Source organism: Carassius auratus, unplaced genomic scaffold (assembly GCF_003368295.1).
Source record: "Carassius auratus strain Wakin unplaced genomic scaffold, ASM336829v1 scaf_tig00007301, whole genome shotgun sequence".
NCBI lineage: Eukaryota > Metazoa > Chordata > Actinopteri > Cypriniformes > Cyprinidae > Carassius > Carassius auratus.
Window position 1 is genome coordinate 625,001 of NW_020523831.1, and position 17,902 is coordinate 642,902.

Consider the following 17,902-nt stretch of genomic DNA (forward strand, 5'->3'; position numbering starts at 1 on the left):
CGTAGTGCTCGCAAGCGTCCACAGCTAGGCATTTTCAGAAGGGCGCCTGCCGTTTTTAGCTGGCTAAAAACTGCTTTGGTTGACACACAGCATAAGGCGCTGACTTTCACCCGATTATGCTGATTTTTTTTAACAAGATTATGTAAAACAATGCAAACACAATGTCAACGCGTTTTTTCATTCCCTCTGCGTTAAATGCTTTTCTCTGAAAAAAGTTTTGCTACACAGTGTTTTTTATTTTCAAATGGAATTCAAATGGTGACAAAAATAGTGTTTAAGAAAATTGTCTTTCTCATTAAACGTCATTTAAATAAACTAATATTCGAATATTCATTTTACATGTATATGTAATAATATTAAGGTAAAAAAAATGTATGTACTATTAAAAACAACCTAAAATCTTTCTATTGTAATAAAACATCTCCATCCTGCTTGCTGTCTCAACTACTATTCAGAAATTGGTTTGAACATCTCAAAGGGATTTCAGTTCAGTTCTGATTGGCACAAACCCCTGACAGACACATACTCACAGTGATCACACTCAGTTCTGCTTGTGATCAGAGAGCTGATGACTCTGTCTGTGTGTGTGTGTGTTAGATACACTGTACCCTCTGTAGTCTCCTCATTAAAAGAAGCACGGTTGAATGGATGCGCTCACCAGTTCATCATCGCAGTACTTTCATGGCAGTCTCACCAGTGTCTTCCTGTGCTGTTTCCTGTCATTCATTTTCACATGGTCACACAGTTTGTGTGACTCAGGTTTTGTATTTTGCTAATAATTTCCTGGTATTATGTTACAGCCCTGAAAATATCAGCAGCTGCCCAGTTATGACACCATGTGTTAGTTTAAGGTGATATCTGTTACATGATGGTGAACTGGAGCCGACCGGGTTGGTAGCTGAATAGTGATCAGGGTTAATAGTCCTGCTATTCTGTTTTTATGCCCGCCGAGCAGATTGCATCTCTTCACTCAGTGATTGGCTAATGTCCAGCTCTGGTGCTGTGATGTCACACCCAAAGGTAGTGGCTGGGTTGTTCAGTGTGAGATTTAGCTTCACCTGGTGGTTGTTTGCAGTGCTGCAGGAGGATTAAACTACAGTACCTCTCTTTTATTCATTCAGGCCATTCCACTATCAGAATTATTTCCACTATCTTGCCCATTCAGTAAAACCAGTGGTGATCACTGAGTGTCAAGTTCAACTCTTAATATTTATTTATTTATTATTGTAAATTAAACAAAAGTATTGGACAGTTTATTTTATTACACTATCATTCAAAAGTTTGGGTAAAAATATATATATAATTTTATTAAAATGTGACCGTAAGGACTTTAACATAAGAAAATATATCAAATAAATTGTTTCTATTCATCAAAGAATCGGCAAAAAAAAAAAAACTCCAGGTTTCCACACAAATATTAAACTGCTCAACCATTTTCAACATTGTTTATAAAAAGATAAAAAATTAAGCACAAAATCACCATATTAGAAAGATTTCTGAAGGATCATGTGACACTGAGTCAGTGCTATCACAAGAATAAATTACATTTTAAAATGTATTAAAATAGAAACTTTTATTTTAAATTGTAATAATATTTCAAAATATTACTGTTTACTGTATTTTTGATTAAATGAAATGTGTCCTTGGTAAACACATGATGATTTCTTCAAAAACAAGCATTAAAAAATCTTACCAAACTCAAATAGTTTCAGACAAAAATGGTTTTGAACGGTAGTGTGCCACGTCAGGATTTGAACAGGTCTTCATAGATATTACATTGGTTAAAAAGTTTTTTTTTTTTTCTTTTTTTTTTTTCTCTTCTCTCTTTTGTAATTTCCTGCCTCATCCAGACAGCCACTGGTACTCCCTCAAAAAAAAAAAAAAAAAAAAAAACTCATTATTTAGGCAGCTTTTTAGTTTTAAAAATCCTCTTTTCTTCCTTTTTATCTACAGGAGCTGGTAAAACAATGTGTTAGTGGACAGGAGGACAATAAAGACACAGACAATCTGGTGCAGGAGACCGACAGTCAGTACAGCACATGGGAGACTGGACTTCGCACTGATGACAGGTGAACACACACGCCTCTCAAAAACATGTCAAATCATAACCATTTATGTCCTCAAACTACTAAAGAAACTATACATAACTATCCTCAGTCACTGTTTGTAACAGCAGGATCATTTGCATCTATTGAGTGAGTCATCTGTAGCAGAGCTATAATGGCCAGACACACAGGCAGATACATCTTCATTATAGAGCAGAGAGGTTTGGTTACAGCGATGACCAATGCAAGAGGGATTCAGATGAAATGAGAGCTGGTTGGATGGGTTGAATCTGTGCTCTAAAAATGAACTTTGGATGGGTAGATGTGTTGTCACAAACGCTGATGTAGCCATCCCATCAACAGTTACTCACAGATAACCAGTAAGTTTATTAGGAACTGCAAAATTATACATGGTTTAAATTAATTTACGAATGGGAGTCTGACCAACGTTCATGTTGGCCTAAATGATGTGTGCGAATCAAATTAAAATCAACGGGCTGCAAAGCATCTGCGATTAAAGGGATGATATCTCGGAAGTAGCGATGGATCTATTGTTCATTATTTTGCCATACTGTCCTCCAGAGTACAATGGATTATTTGAAAACAAAATAAACGTAGGGTGGGAACTTGGTTCTATTCACTGCTTGTCAATGGATGGAGGAAGATCTGAATGTGAGCTTGTAGTCTTTTCTAAGAATTGTATTTCAAGTTTAATCAAAACAAAACGATTGGAGTCCTGCATACATCGCTAGAGAGAAGTCTGGCTGGTTAGCGGAAGGTTGTTGTGATGTTTTGATTAAAAATGACTAACCCTTCAAACTCCTTGTACTTTGGAGAAATGTTCCCCAACATAATATGAGGGAACAAAAAAACAGAACTTGTTTAATCACAAGTATGCAAGGAAAAATACTGCCAAAAAAGTTATAACGATAATAATAATAATAATGAAAATACAATTTCACTATATATTCACTGGCCATAGACTGGAGTTAAAACCTCATAGCTACCTACCTTTATGGTCACGTTTTTTAACTTTTAAGTTTTTTGCACAAATTAAATACAGAAAAACATTTTTTCAAATATGACTTTCGTCCTCCTCAGCCTCACTCCAGCTACACCTTCATCTGATGACAACCTCAGCCCGTCTCCGCAGAAGCCCAGCCCACCTCACACAGCTGAACAGCTCCTTCTCATCGACACGCCAGATGGATCGACATCATCTCCTCAAAAGCAGCCCGAGCTCCCATTCCCAGAGGTCAGTCTTTGCTGCTAAACCGTAGGCATAGTTGGCCTAAAAATGAAAAATGTCATTATGCTCACCCTCATACCGTTCCAAACCCTTAAAAGACTTTCCTTCATCTTCGGAACAAAACTAAAGACACTTTTAATGAAATTTAAGAGATTTCTGTCAAAGTCAATGAAACCAAAACTACTGCTTCAAAATCTTCAGAGAGATTGTAAAAGTAATCCATATGAATTGAGTGCTTTAAATAAAATCTTCTGAAAAGACATGATTTATATGCTGAACAGATTTAATTTAGAGTTTTATAAATGGTTTGAACCACTTCATTCATATTGGTTACTATTACAATGTCTTAATAAACTTTTGAAAGTGTCAAAGTTTTGGAGGAATGGACTTGGACAGGTTGACAGAAATCTCTCAGGTCCCACTAAAGGCATAGTTGACACAAATTCTCAAAATTCTGTCGTCACTCATTTCATTTCAAACCTGTTTGACTTTCTTCTGTGCAACATAAAAGGAACATATTTTGGAGAATGATGTTAACCAAACCATTTCGGTTTCATTCCATTATTTGGACAAGGAATACAAGGGAAGTCAGTGGGAACTAAAACGGTTTGGTTACCAACAAAACCTTAAAACCTCTTTTGTTTTGCATAGAAAAATATAGTCATACAGGTTTGGAATGACATGAAGTTGAGTAAACAATTACACCGTTTCAGTTCCCTATAAAACTCTTAATTTGAATGTAAACACACAAAACTGTAAATAGCATTTGACATGTCTCTGTCTTTGTCTGTAGACCCACACGACACTGTTAGACTCCAGTGCACTGCGTGCCAGAGTCAGTCTGAACAAGATGAGCACTCGCAGAGCCCCGCCCTCTCGAGTCGCCCGTCACAGCGCCCTCTTATCACAAGTACCCGAGGGAACCGGAGCAGATGATGAATGGCGCTACAAGGACTCAACAGGTACTTACACACGTGTGCCTGCACATCTCATCCCATGAGGCTGGGTTTGAGTAGGTCGCGGGTCCTCTTTGGTTCATAATGATCTTTGTACTGTAGAAAAGTCTGTGAAATCTAGTCCACTGCACTCAAGCCAGTCTTCTGTCTGTCTGCAGAGAAGAAGACAGACTCCCCTAAGCAGGATGAAGACTCGGACTCTGAGGAGCAGGCCAAGGAAATCGGATCCCGGACTTCCTCCATGTCTCAGCCTCAGAGAGTGGCGCTCTTCCCTGGCATGGACCCGTCTGCTCTAAAGGTGAGGGGATTTGGGGATTTTTTTTTTTTTTTAACCTTGCAAAGCCTGACATATGAAGCAATAGTGTGAAAAGGATCATTTTTGGAGATGAAATAGTTAATTGAACTTTTAGACAAAATCTGAATGAAAACAAAAAGTATTCAATAACATTAAAAAATATGCTATTTAATGCAAGTTGCTGATATTTATATAGGCAAAAAGTGAGATGCAAATATGATCAATGAACTATCGATGAGATACAGTATAACAAATATACTGATATCAGTTGATACACTATATCTTTCAATGATGTCTTAGTAAGATTTATACAAAACAGTATAAACTGTCAATCAGATGACAGAAGAAAATTTTGTAAATCATAGTGATTAAACAGAAGCACCTTCCTAGGTCAGGCTAGAATTTTATGAATTTGTTTAGAAGCTGATCATTTTGCAGCTTGTGTGACGTGAGATTTGTTCGTTCGTTCGTTCATTTCAGGCTCATCTAAAGAAGAGAGGCGATTCAGACAATCAGACAGACGGCCCGACACCCCCTCAGCTCTCACGCCCCCCCAAATCTCCATTCTTGCCTCGAGCCTCCCGTGTGCTGCCTCCTGCTGGCGGCAAAGAGAATGTGTGAGTGCTTTTAGATCAATAGACATCAGAAAGTCTCAGAATCGTCTGTTGTTTGGCAGTGCTGAACATTATTGTGTGTTTTTGTTTCTGATTTTTTTCTCTCACTCCATCATCTTTTAGAGAAGAGTCCTCTCCTCAGTGGCTGAAAGAACTTAAGACTAAAAAACGCTTGAGTCAGTATGAAAACGACGGTACAGCCTGAACACGCAGGTAAATCGTCTAATGTGTCTGTACGTGCAACTACATTATAACTAGGCTTGGCAAAATACAAAAATGTCTGTAGGTAAATGACAATAGCAGCGATTTTATTTATTTTTTTTTTTTCTTTGTTATTAATGATGTGTTTGTTTGAAAAGTACCAGTACTTTTGACATCCCTAATTATTAGGGTTTGGTGTAGTGGCACTGCTAGTCTAACACAAACCACATGTGTTTTTCCCCTCATCTCAGGATGCCTTATAACTGCAGTATCTGTAGCTGTAACTCGCGACAGAAGCCTTAACCTTTGACCTGGATTTGACGGGAATTCTGCTGCTGCTGCTGACTACGAAATAATTTTGTTTCATTCGTTTTTCTGGTCTTCTTCTTCAGTCGTATACATGTGCATGGTGCCTTTCTAAAAGATTTCTGACTTACATTAAGAGCGAAGCAGAGATCTGTGTGTAAAGCGTGTGTCCACGTATGTATTGTCGAGTTTCTCTTCAGCTCTTCGTCATACGAGAGAGAATTATTTTTGCATAGAGCCACTTTAACCTCTAGCGAGCGAGAGATCATTCTTTATAGTTCAACTGTGGGTCCAGGCGCACCTACAAGTAACCAGAAGTGCTTCATATAACTGGAGTATGATGTTGGTTTATTTTTACCCTTTTATGTTCATAGTACTACAGCTTCAGTGCTATTATTTGTTTGTTTGTTTGTCATATTCCCATTGATTTTGTGCAGTGGATGGTTATAGGCATCAACTGCACATGCATTATAGATGATCACAATTTATTTTTAATCTTTAATAGTCGACAAATCAATGCTGAGCTGTCTGTATAGATAGTGTATCTAGTCATGACAAAATGTTAATCACAGAATGTTATATGTGTATTAATGTCGGTTCGAAAGGAATGTGGTAAATGTTTAATGATCAAAAATGAGTTCAAGTTCATTTACGGCCCTGTATGTGTGTTGATGTGTGTGTGGAAACCTGTCTGGTTGGGCCACTGAATGAATTTGTTTGCACATGTCTCCTAATAACCTTCTATTTTTTTTAGATTTGAGACATTCAGACCTGCATAGTTCTGTATGCTGCCTCCGTTTGTCTAGCTTTCTAGCTGTTTGAATCCATAATATCATGATTGACAAAATTGCGCATGTACAATCAGTATACATTCTCTTTATTTCACTTTTTTGTTCTTTCTTTTTATCACAATTCTTTACTTGCTTTAACCGTGGGCCAAAAATGATGATAGGAAATTGCGCAATCAGCGTATAAATCTCTTTTTTTCTGCCCTTACAAGAAAATATTGAATGAATACAGAAGGGAAAACTTTTAATTTGTTTTCCTCACTTTAGGTTACACACATCTCGAGTTTGTTTTCTTTTGTTTACTAGTTTGCTTGAGGGAAATTTGAGATGTCAAAGTACTGTAAACATCGTTCACCTTGCATTGCAAACATGTTGTAAACGTATTTTTGAAAAAAAAAAAAAGAGAGAAAAAAGCGCTGGGCCGTTGTGCCACTCCCACATAACAAGCACTTTTCACCTGATAATGACCAGCGGCTCTAAGCAGTAGTCACTTTTGTACCACATGAGTCTTCACGCGTGATATCAATGTTGTGATGCTGACGTATGTGAGTAATATGTCCTATGGTTCTTTTTTTATTTTATTATCAGCTTCTTTTCATTGTCTGACTATACAGTTGTTATAGTGCGTTTAAGGGTAATTTGTCCTTTTTATTTTAAATCCGACTGTAAAGATGTTTATTGCACTGTTGTAATGCCAGTGTCCAATACTGTAAATTCATAATAAAATTTGCTATAAATATATTTTCATTCTTTTTTTAAGTGTGCTTCTTAGAATTTTCCAGAAGGTTTCAGAAATCAATAAAACCACTGACAAGAGGTCATCTGATAATGCCATCTTATATATATATATATATATATATATATATATATATATATATATATATATATATATATATATATAACAAACAGATGGAATGTAAATGCATTTAATTATGGATCAATTGATAGACTCAATCAGATGTGGATTTCAAAAAGTCCAATGCACTTGTAAAAGAGTGAGTGCCCAAATAAATGCTCCGAAACTCTCGTAACGCAAAATCACTTATTTATTTCTCAGCAGTAGCAAATAGAATCACTGACAAGTTAAAGGGTCAAAGATAAGCATTCAGAGGTGAAGAGTAAGGCAAGGATGGGGCGTTTCAGAAGCGCCAGGGTTTGAGGAGAAGCGCCGGTCACTCAGGTGGAGGTTTGGAAGGCCCCTCTTGGGTGATACTGCATGTCACGGATGCGTCTCACAGACTGGATGTGAGGCAGCACGGCCCCAAACTCAGAACACTCCTTAAACTCTCCTTTCTCAAACAAGTACTGGTAGCCTCTGTATCCTGGGTACTGATAGCCCACCCAGCTGGAACCAAGGTAACCAAAAAGGCATTTAAAGATAGATCGTCTTAAATGTTGGTTCACTGCACTCCTATAAGCTGTTTTTTGAGGTTCTACTCACGTGCCACTCTGCACACGAACTGAAGAGACTTTCTCTTGGTATCCATGAGCGTGGAAGCTGGGGACATCATCATCTATGATCTCAATCTTCTTCCCAGTGAAGCTCGGGTTCTCATAGAGTACGATCTTGTGTTCCTGGCTGTCCTGAGAGGACATGTGTAGAACAGAATATTGAAAGTCCCCCCTTGGAACAAATTAATATACACATCTGGATACACTTGACTCAAATTTCTTATGATCTTAAAAATCATTTAATCTGAAGTTGGTCGAGAGAATGTCCAGAAGACATGAAGAAGCTAAATTATTACTTCGTTTTGTTTGATGATGACCTAACTATTATTCTCAAATGTGCAAAATAGTCATAATTAAGTATGAATGTCCACATTTTTGAATGGTACTGTATGTACAGAATAACTGTGTAATCCTGCAGTTATTTTTGTGTTACCACTTTGATGGGGCGGAAGGCGACGATGCAGTCACTGCGTCTGCTGTTGGTCCAGGCGTCCCAGCGAGGATACTCACCCTTCTCAAACACATACTGTTCCCCCTTACAGCCAGGCTGCTGATATCCCACCCACCTGGAACAAAAAGTTCACATCTTTGTCATGCTTTCTTTCTCTTTCGTCTTTCTTCATACAACAGTTCTCAGATATGTTCGGCCCAATGCTGATGCAACAATCCAGCATCACTGAGACATTTCACTGTTTGTATCAGTTTGTCAGTGTTCACAGATTTCCAAAAAAAAAAAGAGTATTGTATGGAATGCTTTCACTCTGTCTGAAACAGGGTTGCCAGATCTATGTAACAAAAACAATGCATTGGCCAATCAAATTTAATGTCATTTATCATTTCTATATCTCTAAATTGCTCAATATTAGTGTCGTGTATATTGAATATCACACACTATTACACTCACAGATGTGCTATTTTCTCTCACACACAAACTCACGGTCCACACAGCACCAGTACGGAGCCCACTTTCGCCACGTCCGCCTCCTGGATGTTGTTACAGGGCTCAGTCAGCTCATGACAGCGGCCTTGGAAGTTTTCCTGTTCGTAGATGACCAACTACATGACAGAAGACAGGAGAGAAAGTGTAACGGAAGATGAGCAGGAGTAGCAGATGAGTGAGTCACACCACAGATATTCTGGGAACATGTTTGTACCTTGAAGTTACTGGCAACTGGTTGTTTTTGTTTGCTTGCAGGGTTCTGGTGATCAGTTGCCATAGTGAACCAGGATGAGTGTGATGAGCTAACATGGGTTCAGAGATAACATTAGGAACAGAACAGGAAGCAAACAATAATTATTAGTGTCAATTATGTTATTATGATAATTGAATATCGCAAAAGCATAACGAATGACAAGGATGAATTGTTGTGTCATACTTAAATGAAAAAAAAAAAAAACATGTTAACAATGATAAAGTAAGCAATAATATGCATATCTTACCAGCTCCAGGATGTGCCAGTCGCTGTGGGGAGGCATCAGGAGCTCAATATATACTGCAAGCTCAGGGGCGGAAACACTGCCAAAACATGTCTCTGTCCAGAAAACCCTCATAGTCAGGTCCTAATAGGCTGACCGGCTGGCACTGGGAGGGCTGAAGAAGTACCAGCCAAACATCCTCACCCCTCGCCATCCTACCCTCCCTTTTCTTTTGATACCCCACAAAGTTATTTCATTAGTTGTCAGTTTTCGCCCAGCCGCGCTTTGTTCCATATCCCATGATTCAGCACAACCTGTGCCAAGAGTCCAGGACTTACAACAAGAGTGACCGACTCTGGATGTGAAACTGAAAGAGCGAGGCTGGTGCATCTTTTCACAATTACTGTCAATCCTGTGAGATTTTGGAAACATCTTAGTTTGTCACTAAATATGCTTTATAATCATAACATAGATGATGTTTTTCATCAGTGACGTATTGTTGGAGAAACACACTGGCTTGGTGAGTCACCTTGCTGTGATCTTGGGAGTTCAACTGTTCTGTTGTTTTACAATATAAACACAGAGATGTTTCTAACCCAAAAAGCTCAACAAATTAAATGAAAATATAGCCAAAGTTAAAAAAGAGTGGGAGACCTGAACACATTGATTTCAGTACTTTGGAGGGAATCAGTATCTGGCCCTCGAGATCCACTGTGTGGCACAGTTTAGCTCCAAGCCCTTGATCAAACACACCTGCCTGTAAACCAGAAGACTTTGGTAAGGTTTTTCAGATGTGTTTGATTAGGGTTGGAGCTAAACTCTGCAGAACAGTGGACCTTGAGGGCCAAAGCGGCCCACCCTGAAATCTTAGGGTTACTTATAAACCATGTAGTGCCATCAATTGTAACACCAACAATGTACTGCATTATATTCAATACATTGACTGAACAGCAATAAATAAATAAGTGAATAAAAAAAAAAAAAAAAATATATATATATATATATATATATATATATATATATATATATATATATATATATATATATATATATATATATATATATACATAAATAAATACAAATTCTAAAGTTAATCGCTATAATTCTGTATAGCGTTTATAGTATAACTACCCGGCCTTCATTTTGGTATATTTAAATCCTTGTTGCTACACTTATTTAGCTAATGTAAATAATTTATTTATTAAATAAAAATTAATTCATTAATTAGAAACAAATTTAAAAAAATATATATGTATACAGTATATAGTACAGACCAAAAGTTTGGACACACCTTCTCATTCAAAGAGTTTTCTTTATTTGCATGACTATGAAAATTGTAGATTCACACTGAAGGCACCAAAACTATGAATTAACAAATGTGGAATTATATATGGACTTATATACATAACAAAAAAGTGTGAAACAACTGAAAATATGTCATATTCTAGGTTCTTCAAAAGTAGCCACCTTTTGCTTTGATTACTGCTTTGCACACTCTTGGCCTTCTCTTGATGAGCTTCAAGAGGTAGTCACCTGAAATGGTCTTCCAACAGTCTTGAAGGAGTTCCCCGAGAGATGCTTAGCACTTGTTGGCCCTTTTGCCTTCTGTCTGCGGTCCAGCTCACCCCTAAACCATCTCGATTGTGTTCAGGTCCGGTGACTATAGAGGCCAGGTCATCTGGAGCAGCACCCCATCACTCTCCTTCTTGCTCAAATAGCCCTTGATGCCTTCAGTGTGACTCTACAATTTTCATAGTCATGAAAATAAAGAAAACTCTTTGAATGAGAAGCTGTGTCTGTCACGACTGGGATACAGGAATACACAGAGAGATCCACGTGCAGGTATTTTGTTTATTAAGAGTAATCCAAAGGGGTAAACAATCCAGGCAGGGGTCAAAACCAGAGTATCAATCCAACAAGTAAACAGACAAAAGACATAAGACAACGGACACATCGCGATAACTAAACATAAGACAAGGACTCTGTGACACATACTCAGACAGACTGTATAAATACACAGAAGGTAATGAGGGATCTGGAGACAGGTGGGGAATAATCAATTAACCCAAACAAGGAGGAAGGTGACCAAATAAGGGAACAGAAAGTTCATAAAGTGACAGACACCGTGGGAAAGAAGGACATCTAGTGGAAACCCAGGGAACACAATCCAGACACTGTGACAGTGTCCAAACTTTTGGTCTGTACTGAACAAAAAATAAGGCCGGGAAGTTGCTTATTCTTCACATTACACTATACATAAATTAACTTTCATAAATAAATGTACCCTGACAAATATCCACTGGAGTAAAGTGTTACAACTAACCCCAGTCTCCGCTGTTTTGGACCTATGCCATGCAATATAACATAATTTAAATTTATTAATATATATATATTCAATTGCTTCAAAATATACCTGTAATTTATGTTGTATAACAAAATGTTTTGCCATTTTTTTTCATAATGAATCTAAAACTTAAATCTTTAATCATGTTTGAACTTTCTCAGACTATAGTTTTTGCTGTGGTAGCTAAATGAAGAAGGACGTAAGTGTATGGAAAGCAAAGCTACAATTACATTTATTTATTATTTTGTATATGCGTTTTTTTTATATAATAGAAATTTATTTTACATACTTCAAGGTATCGCATATCGCATTTTTCTTCAATATCGCACAGCCCTAGTGTGTATAATACCCTATATATATATAACGTATACGTTGCTACGTGTATTATGTTAGTCTTTGTGATTTGCACTTAGCCTTTATATTTCTGCTCCTTTGTCAGTTTTGACTGCTTTTATTGTCCTCATTTGTAAGTCGCTTTATAATAGAAAGTAAAAAAAAAAAAAAACAACAAAAAAAAAAAAAAAAAAAAAAAACAAGAATGCATAGCCTAATTGAAAAAATGGTAATTTATATTCTATTTAATTATTTCTTTTTAACTACAAACTAAATTTAGACATTTACTGCCTCCTAGTGGTAGTTATTCGCCAGTTTTACTGTATATACCTTCTTTTAATCTCAATGTTTCGTTTTGTAAATTCACCATGATTGTTGTTTTTTATTTTATTCTATTTTGTATTTATTTATTTATTTATTTGCACCTCTAGAATCCAATAGGATGGAGCTGTGAGGTCATGGGGGAGGATAGCTGTGTTTATTTTCTTCCAGCCACAGATGGTTTCAGAGGCTGTCTGAGGGCTGAAGCGGAGGCACGCAGAACGACAGCCGGGGATGAAGCCGCAGCTTTAGGGGAAAAGTTGCATTTATTGCATACATAGCCTGGCCACGAGACATAAGTTCCCACGATGTTAATGCACATAGTTACGTTTGCCCTTTTGATTTTCAACCTCGGACCTGCAGAGGGTTTCCCCAATTACAAAGATGACTACATGGACGAGGACTTGGCTACCTTTGACTATTACAAAGGCACGGATGAGTTTGACGAGGGGAACAGGACGCAGGAGTGTGAGGAGTGTGCGCCGGAGCTGTGCCCGCTGCCGCTGGGCTGTAGAGCGGGACTGGAGCGGGACAGATGCGGCTGCTGCTCTCAGTGCGCTAACCTGGAGGGACAGACCTGTGACCTCGGCCAGAGAAACGTCTATTATGGACTGTGCGGAGAGAACATGGAGTGCAAACTGGACCGGTCGGATGGAGCGGACGGAGAGGAGCCAGAAGCCCATTGTGTGTGTTTGTCCCAGAAACCTCTGTGTGGCTCAGACGGACAAACTTACACGAACATCTGCAAATATAAAGAAGCGGCGTATTCAAATCCTGGAGTCAATGTGAGCGACGGGCCGTGCAGGACAGGTATGAACAATACAAAAAATAAGCTTTTTCCAACCAATATATATTTGTATGTGTTTCTTTATTTATTTTGTTTCTTTAAGTTTTTTTTTTCTTCCTACCAATATTTTATCTTTAATACATTTTTACAATTAGCCTAAGTGTTTTTCTAACATTTATAGCTATATGTATTTATTTATTCATTTATTTATTTAAGGTAGAATTATCTTAAAAGTGTTTTCTTTCCCCCTCAACCAATATCTAATGTAATTTCATAATAATTAAATTGTTATCAATCTTTTATTACATTTTTTTTTTTTTTTTTTTTTTTTTTACAATCGCCAGGACACATTTCTCAATATTTAGGTAACTTTTTCAAAACTCTTCACACATCGAGCTCATCATCAGACCATGAGGGCTAAACCGTCAATCATTTAGGCCTATCATTGCTTTGGCACAAAATACAGTACATTCATTGCTGCCATGTTTTAGATTACATGAATTATTTTATCACTTCGACACAAACACCAACAAAACTTTATGAACTGTACAAGCAAGTTTGCACGTTTACAAACTGTTAAAAAAGTTCAAGTTCAAAACCTATCAAATAACAAAAATAAGACAGAAGTTTGCAACATTTCTACAGTAAAAATCAAATACTATCAAAGCAGTTCCATCTTCACAAGTGTTAGTCTTTTACTTTCAATACCATCTATATAAAAGGAAACACTTAGGAATATTTTTTTTTTTACTGTAATGTAAACATGGACCATGTTACATATGCTGTCACATATAACAAATATTTATTTTATTATTTTTAAGAAATTTGAGAGATGTCTCAAATGTTTATTTAGTCTCTCTCTTATTTATTTATTTTTCTCACAAGTGATGTGAGTGTTTTTTTTCTGGGCTGCCAGCACTTGGGAATTTCGGACCTAGCCCACATTATTTTCCCAGTGACTTTAAAGAGGAGATTTATGACCTTTAAACAGCTCTTCGGGTCAGGCTGACATAGGAAGTGGTTTCAGAATGTGATCTCTTTCTCTCTCTTTCTCTATTTCTGGTAAGTCCCCATCATCAAGGTGCCGCCACATAATCAGCTCAATGCAACGGGCAGCAGTATAGCATTTCTCTGTGAGGTGTTTGCATTTCCCATGGCACTAGTGGAATGGAGGAAAGATGGAAAAGAGGTTATTTTACCTGGTGACGACCCCCACATATCTGTTCAGGTAAAGTATTTCCAAACCAAAACTCTGCAAAGTAATATATAACCTTGATTATGGCCTTATGGATGTAGATGAGTTTGTCATATTTGGAGAAATTTACCATCACATCACTTGCTCTCTGATGGATCCTCTGCAAGTGAATGCAGCTTTTTGCTTCACAACATATTAACTGATGGACTGGAGTCATGTGGATTATTGTGATGTTTATATCAGCTGTTTGGACTCTCATTCTGACAGCACCCATTCACTGCAGTTTATCCATTGTTTTTTTTTAATATGATACAATTCTTGGATGGCCTGAGGGTGATTATATTTTCATTTTTGGTTATTTTGGCTAATGATACCATATTGAAATCCATTCCACTGAATTATGCAGATTTTTCCAGTCAGCAGATTTAATGGGAATATTCATGTCTGATGATTTACTGCAGGTATTTATGGCTTCAAGATCTGAAGGGCGTTCCTGGTTAATTCTGTCAAGAACTACAAATGTATAAATGGATCTCATTGCTTAGTAGATAGGAAAAAATAGTGTCGGGATCCACCTCAGTCTTTCGTTTTCTCTGTTTTTCTTGTAGTCACGAGGTGGCCCTCAGAAGTATGAACTTTCCAGTTGGCTGCAGATTGAAGAGACCAGTCAGATGGATTCTGGCACATACAGGTGCATCGCTCGAAATGAGCTTGGCCATGTCTCAGCCACAGCGATTTTAGGAGTCCTGCCACCAGGTAAAAGATATACCCTGAGCTGTCATGGCCTCCAGTAGTACTTCCTGTTCAGTTAACTTTATATAAAGTATAATGTGTTTATTTATTTATTTTTATCCAGATGAGATGTCTGCCTATTTGGAGCAAAACATGAATGAAATGAAGAACTATGGCCAATTACAGGACTATGACAGGGATTATTACTAAATTTCAGATCCCAACACCCTCAAGAACAACAATGTCTTTTTACTTTCAGCCAGTAAATTTGAGACATGGCTCTCAAAAAAATAAATAAAATAAAATAAAAAAATAGTAAGCCTTGTAAAAAAACATCCCCCTCCAGAGCTTTTTCTACATCTGGATAATCAAACATGGAGACGGTGAGGAAGAAGCTTAAATAAATTCCCAATGGCACAGACCTTTAAAATGGATGAAAGACACACAATGGGACAGAGGAGTAGTCTGGAAGCTGCTAGAAGCTGTGAAATTCAGTACAGAGAGTAGCTGCTGGAGCTGAATGTCTCTTTTGTTTCACCAATGTTCTCCTTCAGAGTGACAAGTTGAATAACACAACATTTAGGACTGTGAAATTTGAATGATAGCTGTACGATTATGAAAAATACAGCTACTTTTTGATAACTACATATTATAATAGCAGTTTTGAATTTTATATTTTATATTAAAATACTATTTGTGTGACAACGCTTTTCACTTTGGTTAGAAACCTTTTTTTTTCATGTTATAAATAAAGCATTTTGACGCAACTGGAATGTACTAAAATGGAATGCTATAATTGTCTCTTTAAAGAATAGTTAGCAGAAGCCTTTAAAGTCATTCTAAAAAAGTGTAATATTTATACAACATCTCAATGAAGAATTTAATACTGAGGAACTTATATTACAAACAATAGTGCTAGTTACATTGTCCATTTTTACTCCAAGGATTTCCTGAATGAGTCAGTAATTTTATTATGATTCTGTTGAAAGGTTTAATGACTCATTCATAAAGAAAGTCACAGGCTGCATTTGAATATGCATACTTCCTTACTATATAGCCTAGGTGAAAACAGTGAGTAAGTCCAAATTCATAGCATGAATTCACTTTACTATCCAATTAGGCCACGAGTCACTGAAAAATCCCCACCACTAAAATGCATAGACTGACAGTCTTCTCTGAAAGGCCACTGTTTTTCTCAGGACTTGCTGCTGTCCCTTTTGTGCTTGACCTTTGATCAAAATCAGTTCCTCAGAAAGAATCAATCGGTTTCTACTCAAAGCAGAAAGTGTATTAGCCTCTGAGTTTGTGTACAGTATGTTTCCATATGGCATCCTTCTTTTACAAGCCTTTCCTTTGTGTGTGTGTGTGTGTGTGTGTGTGTGTGTGTGTGTGTGCAGTTGAGCACACAGCTGGCTTTAATTAAGTTGGCTTGAAAAAGCCAACTTACTGATCTACTATTTAATCTTATTATTATTATTAAGTTGGCTTGAGAAAGCCAACTTACTGAAATCCGTCTTAAACTTATTATTAAGTTGGCTTGAGAAAGCCAACTTACTGAAATCCGTCTTAAACTTATTAAGTTGGCTTGAGAGAGCCAACTTACTGATATTCTATTTAAACTTATTATTATTATTATGTTGGCTTGGCAACAAGCCAACATACTGTTATGCTATTTAAACTTCTTCTTCTTCTTTTTCTTATTATTATTTTTCTGACAGAAATTCTGAACGCTACTCCTCCTAGGGCTTTAAAGCCACAAGCCCCAAACTCGGCAGACACCTGCGGGATAGAGCGGTGGTGTGTGCTATATCTTTTCAGACTGATCAGACTTAAAGTTTTTTTTTAATTAATTTTTAAATGTCAAAATTCATTACCCATAGACTTACATTGTCTGAGAAAAATTGCGCCCCTACAGTTGCAATGACATTTAGGGGAGGGGAGCAGTCAGACTCAGACGAGAGAAGAATCACTGTTGCTCAGCTCAGGCTGTCTACACGGAGCCGACAACAAGCGAATTCATTCCTATTTAAGACATTTTAAAAACGCTATTGCACGCAATCCACACGTTAGAACACACCAAGAGCTAAATTGAGATGTTTCTGAACTGTTTAAAGTAATAACATGATATATTCGCGGCATCCAACTGCTCGCGAGCTGGCAATGTATTTCTCTGAACACTTGAAGTCCACAGAGAATTTACAGCCTTTCACATTAAAACACTGCAGCGAAACGGCACAAAACAATTTGAATAATATATTAAATGGTTTTAAAGTAGTTTTGGCCACTGTCACGCTGGTCTTAGCTGGTTTCTAACTGAATCATCAGGCGGAACGTCACAGTAAACTCGCGCTTCAGCCCCGCACTGCGGGAAACTGGACTGAGCAGCTGATGGCGCGTGTGCACGAGAGAGAGCCGCGCGTCAACACTGAACCGAGCTCTCGTTCAGGACGTTCACTTCCTCCTGGACCTGAACGAACAAATTCAAATCGCAGTTTAAATAAACAGAAAAAAGAGCGAAAAGCGAAAGAGCTCAATTCAGCAGCGCGGTGTTGTTCAGGGCAAGCAGAGACGCGTCTCAAAGTCTTCTTGCTTTTGTACCGACAACAAATACATACAAAATATGTCGAAATACCCGTGTTGGAAAGTGTGTTCGAATAAGTATGTGGTTATGTCTTAAGTGAAAGTAAAGAGTTGCAAAAAAAAATCGGATGTGTATCATCATAATGGATGCGTTTGTCTCTTAAAGGGACCGCGCCTAATTTACTAGCTCTGCTGTCAGAGTCTTTAATGTATGAAAATGAAAGTAAATCACTCACTGCTCTTGACTGATTTACCTTGTAGTACAAGAATTTATCCAAAGTCAATCCA

At 37.5% G+C, this 17,902-nt stretch overlaps 3 protein-coding genes across 8 annotated transcripts in view; 2 read left to right on the plus strand and 1 right to left on the minus strand.

The window, feature by feature from the left end:
- Positions 1 to 7,195, plus strand: part of LOC113071429 (zinc finger CCCH domain-containing protein 13) — a 40,402-nt gene extending 33,207 nt beyond the window's left edge. For all 6 annotated transcript variants that reach the window (XM_026244789.1, XM_026244791.1, XM_026244788.1 and 3 more), the window contains 7 exons: positions 1,954 to 2,069; positions 3,147 to 3,300; positions 4,088 to 4,256; positions 4,409 to 4,548; positions 5,026 to 5,162; positions 5,283 to 5,372; positions 5,612 to 7,195. In XM_026244789.1, the coding sequence (XP_026100574.1) occupies positions 1,954 to 2,069; positions 3,147 to 3,300; positions 4,088 to 4,256; positions 4,409 to 4,548; positions 5,026 to 5,162; positions 5,283 to 5,364 (798 nt within the window). In that variant the 3' untranslated portion in view covers positions 5,365 to 5,372; positions 5,612 to 7,195. The remainder of the gene's footprint in view (positions 1 to 1,953; positions 2,070 to 3,146; positions 3,301 to 4,087; positions 4,257 to 4,408; positions 4,549 to 5,025; positions 5,163 to 5,282; positions 5,373 to 5,611) is intronic.
- Positions 7,196 to 7,482: 287 nt separating this feature from the next.
- LOC113071432 (beta-crystallin B2-like) lies at positions 7,483 to 9,505 on the minus strand. The gene is made up of 6 exons (XM_026244792.1): positions 9,347 to 9,505; positions 9,061 to 9,148; positions 8,844 to 8,962; positions 8,340 to 8,472; positions 7,896 to 8,038; positions 7,483 to 7,799 (listed from the first exon to the last, which is right to left on the minus strand). Exons 2-6 carry the CDS (start codon positions 9,121 to 9,123, stop codon positions 7,631 to 7,633), a joined length of 627 nt encoding a protein of 208 aa, XP_026100577.1. The 5' UTR covers positions 9,124 to 9,148; positions 9,347 to 9,505; the 3' UTR covers positions 7,483 to 7,630.
- Positions 9,506 to 12,457: 2,952 nt separating this feature from the next.
- Positions 12,458 to 16,424, plus strand: LOC113071433 (kazal-type serine protease inhibitor domain-containing protein 1-like). The gene is made up of 4 exons (XM_026244793.1): positions 12,458 to 13,130; positions 14,175 to 14,335; positions 14,911 to 15,058; positions 15,159 to 16,424. The coding sequence occupies exons 1-4, from the start codon at positions 12,629 to 12,631 to the stop codon at positions 15,242 to 15,244; spliced, it is 897 nt and encodes a 298-aa protein (XP_026100578.1). The 5' UTR covers positions 12,458 to 12,628; the 3' UTR covers positions 15,245 to 16,424.
- The last annotated feature ends 1,478 nt before the right edge of the window (positions 16,425 to 17,902 follow it).

Bases quoted from the DNA above. Each gene is read 5' to 3' on its own strand.
- LOC113071432 (XM_026244792.1), bottom strand. From the start codon at position 9,123: ATGGCAACTGATCACCAGAACCCTGCAAGCAAACAAAAACAACCAGTT. The intron at 8,039-8,339 runs GTAACACAAAAA...ATGTCCTCTCAG, and splicing joins CCTTCCGCCCCATCAAAGTG to GACAGCCAGGAACACAAGAT. The intron at 7,800-7,895 runs GTGAGTAGAACC...CCTTGGTTCCAG, and splicing joins GTTCGTGTGCAGAGTGGCAC to CTGGGTGGGCTATCAGTACC.
- LOC113071433 (XM_026244793.1), top strand. From the start codon at position 12,629: ATGTTAATGCACATAGTTACGTTTGCCCTTTTGATTTTCAACCTCGGA. The intron at 13,131-14,174 runs GTATGAACAATA...ATTTCTGGTAAG, and splicing joins CGACGGGCCGTGCAGGACAG to TCCCCATCATCAAGGTGCCG. The intron at 14,336-14,910 runs GTAAAGTATTTC...TTTTTCTTGTAG, and splicing joins ACCCCCACATATCTGTTCAG to TCACGAGGTGGCCCTCAGAA.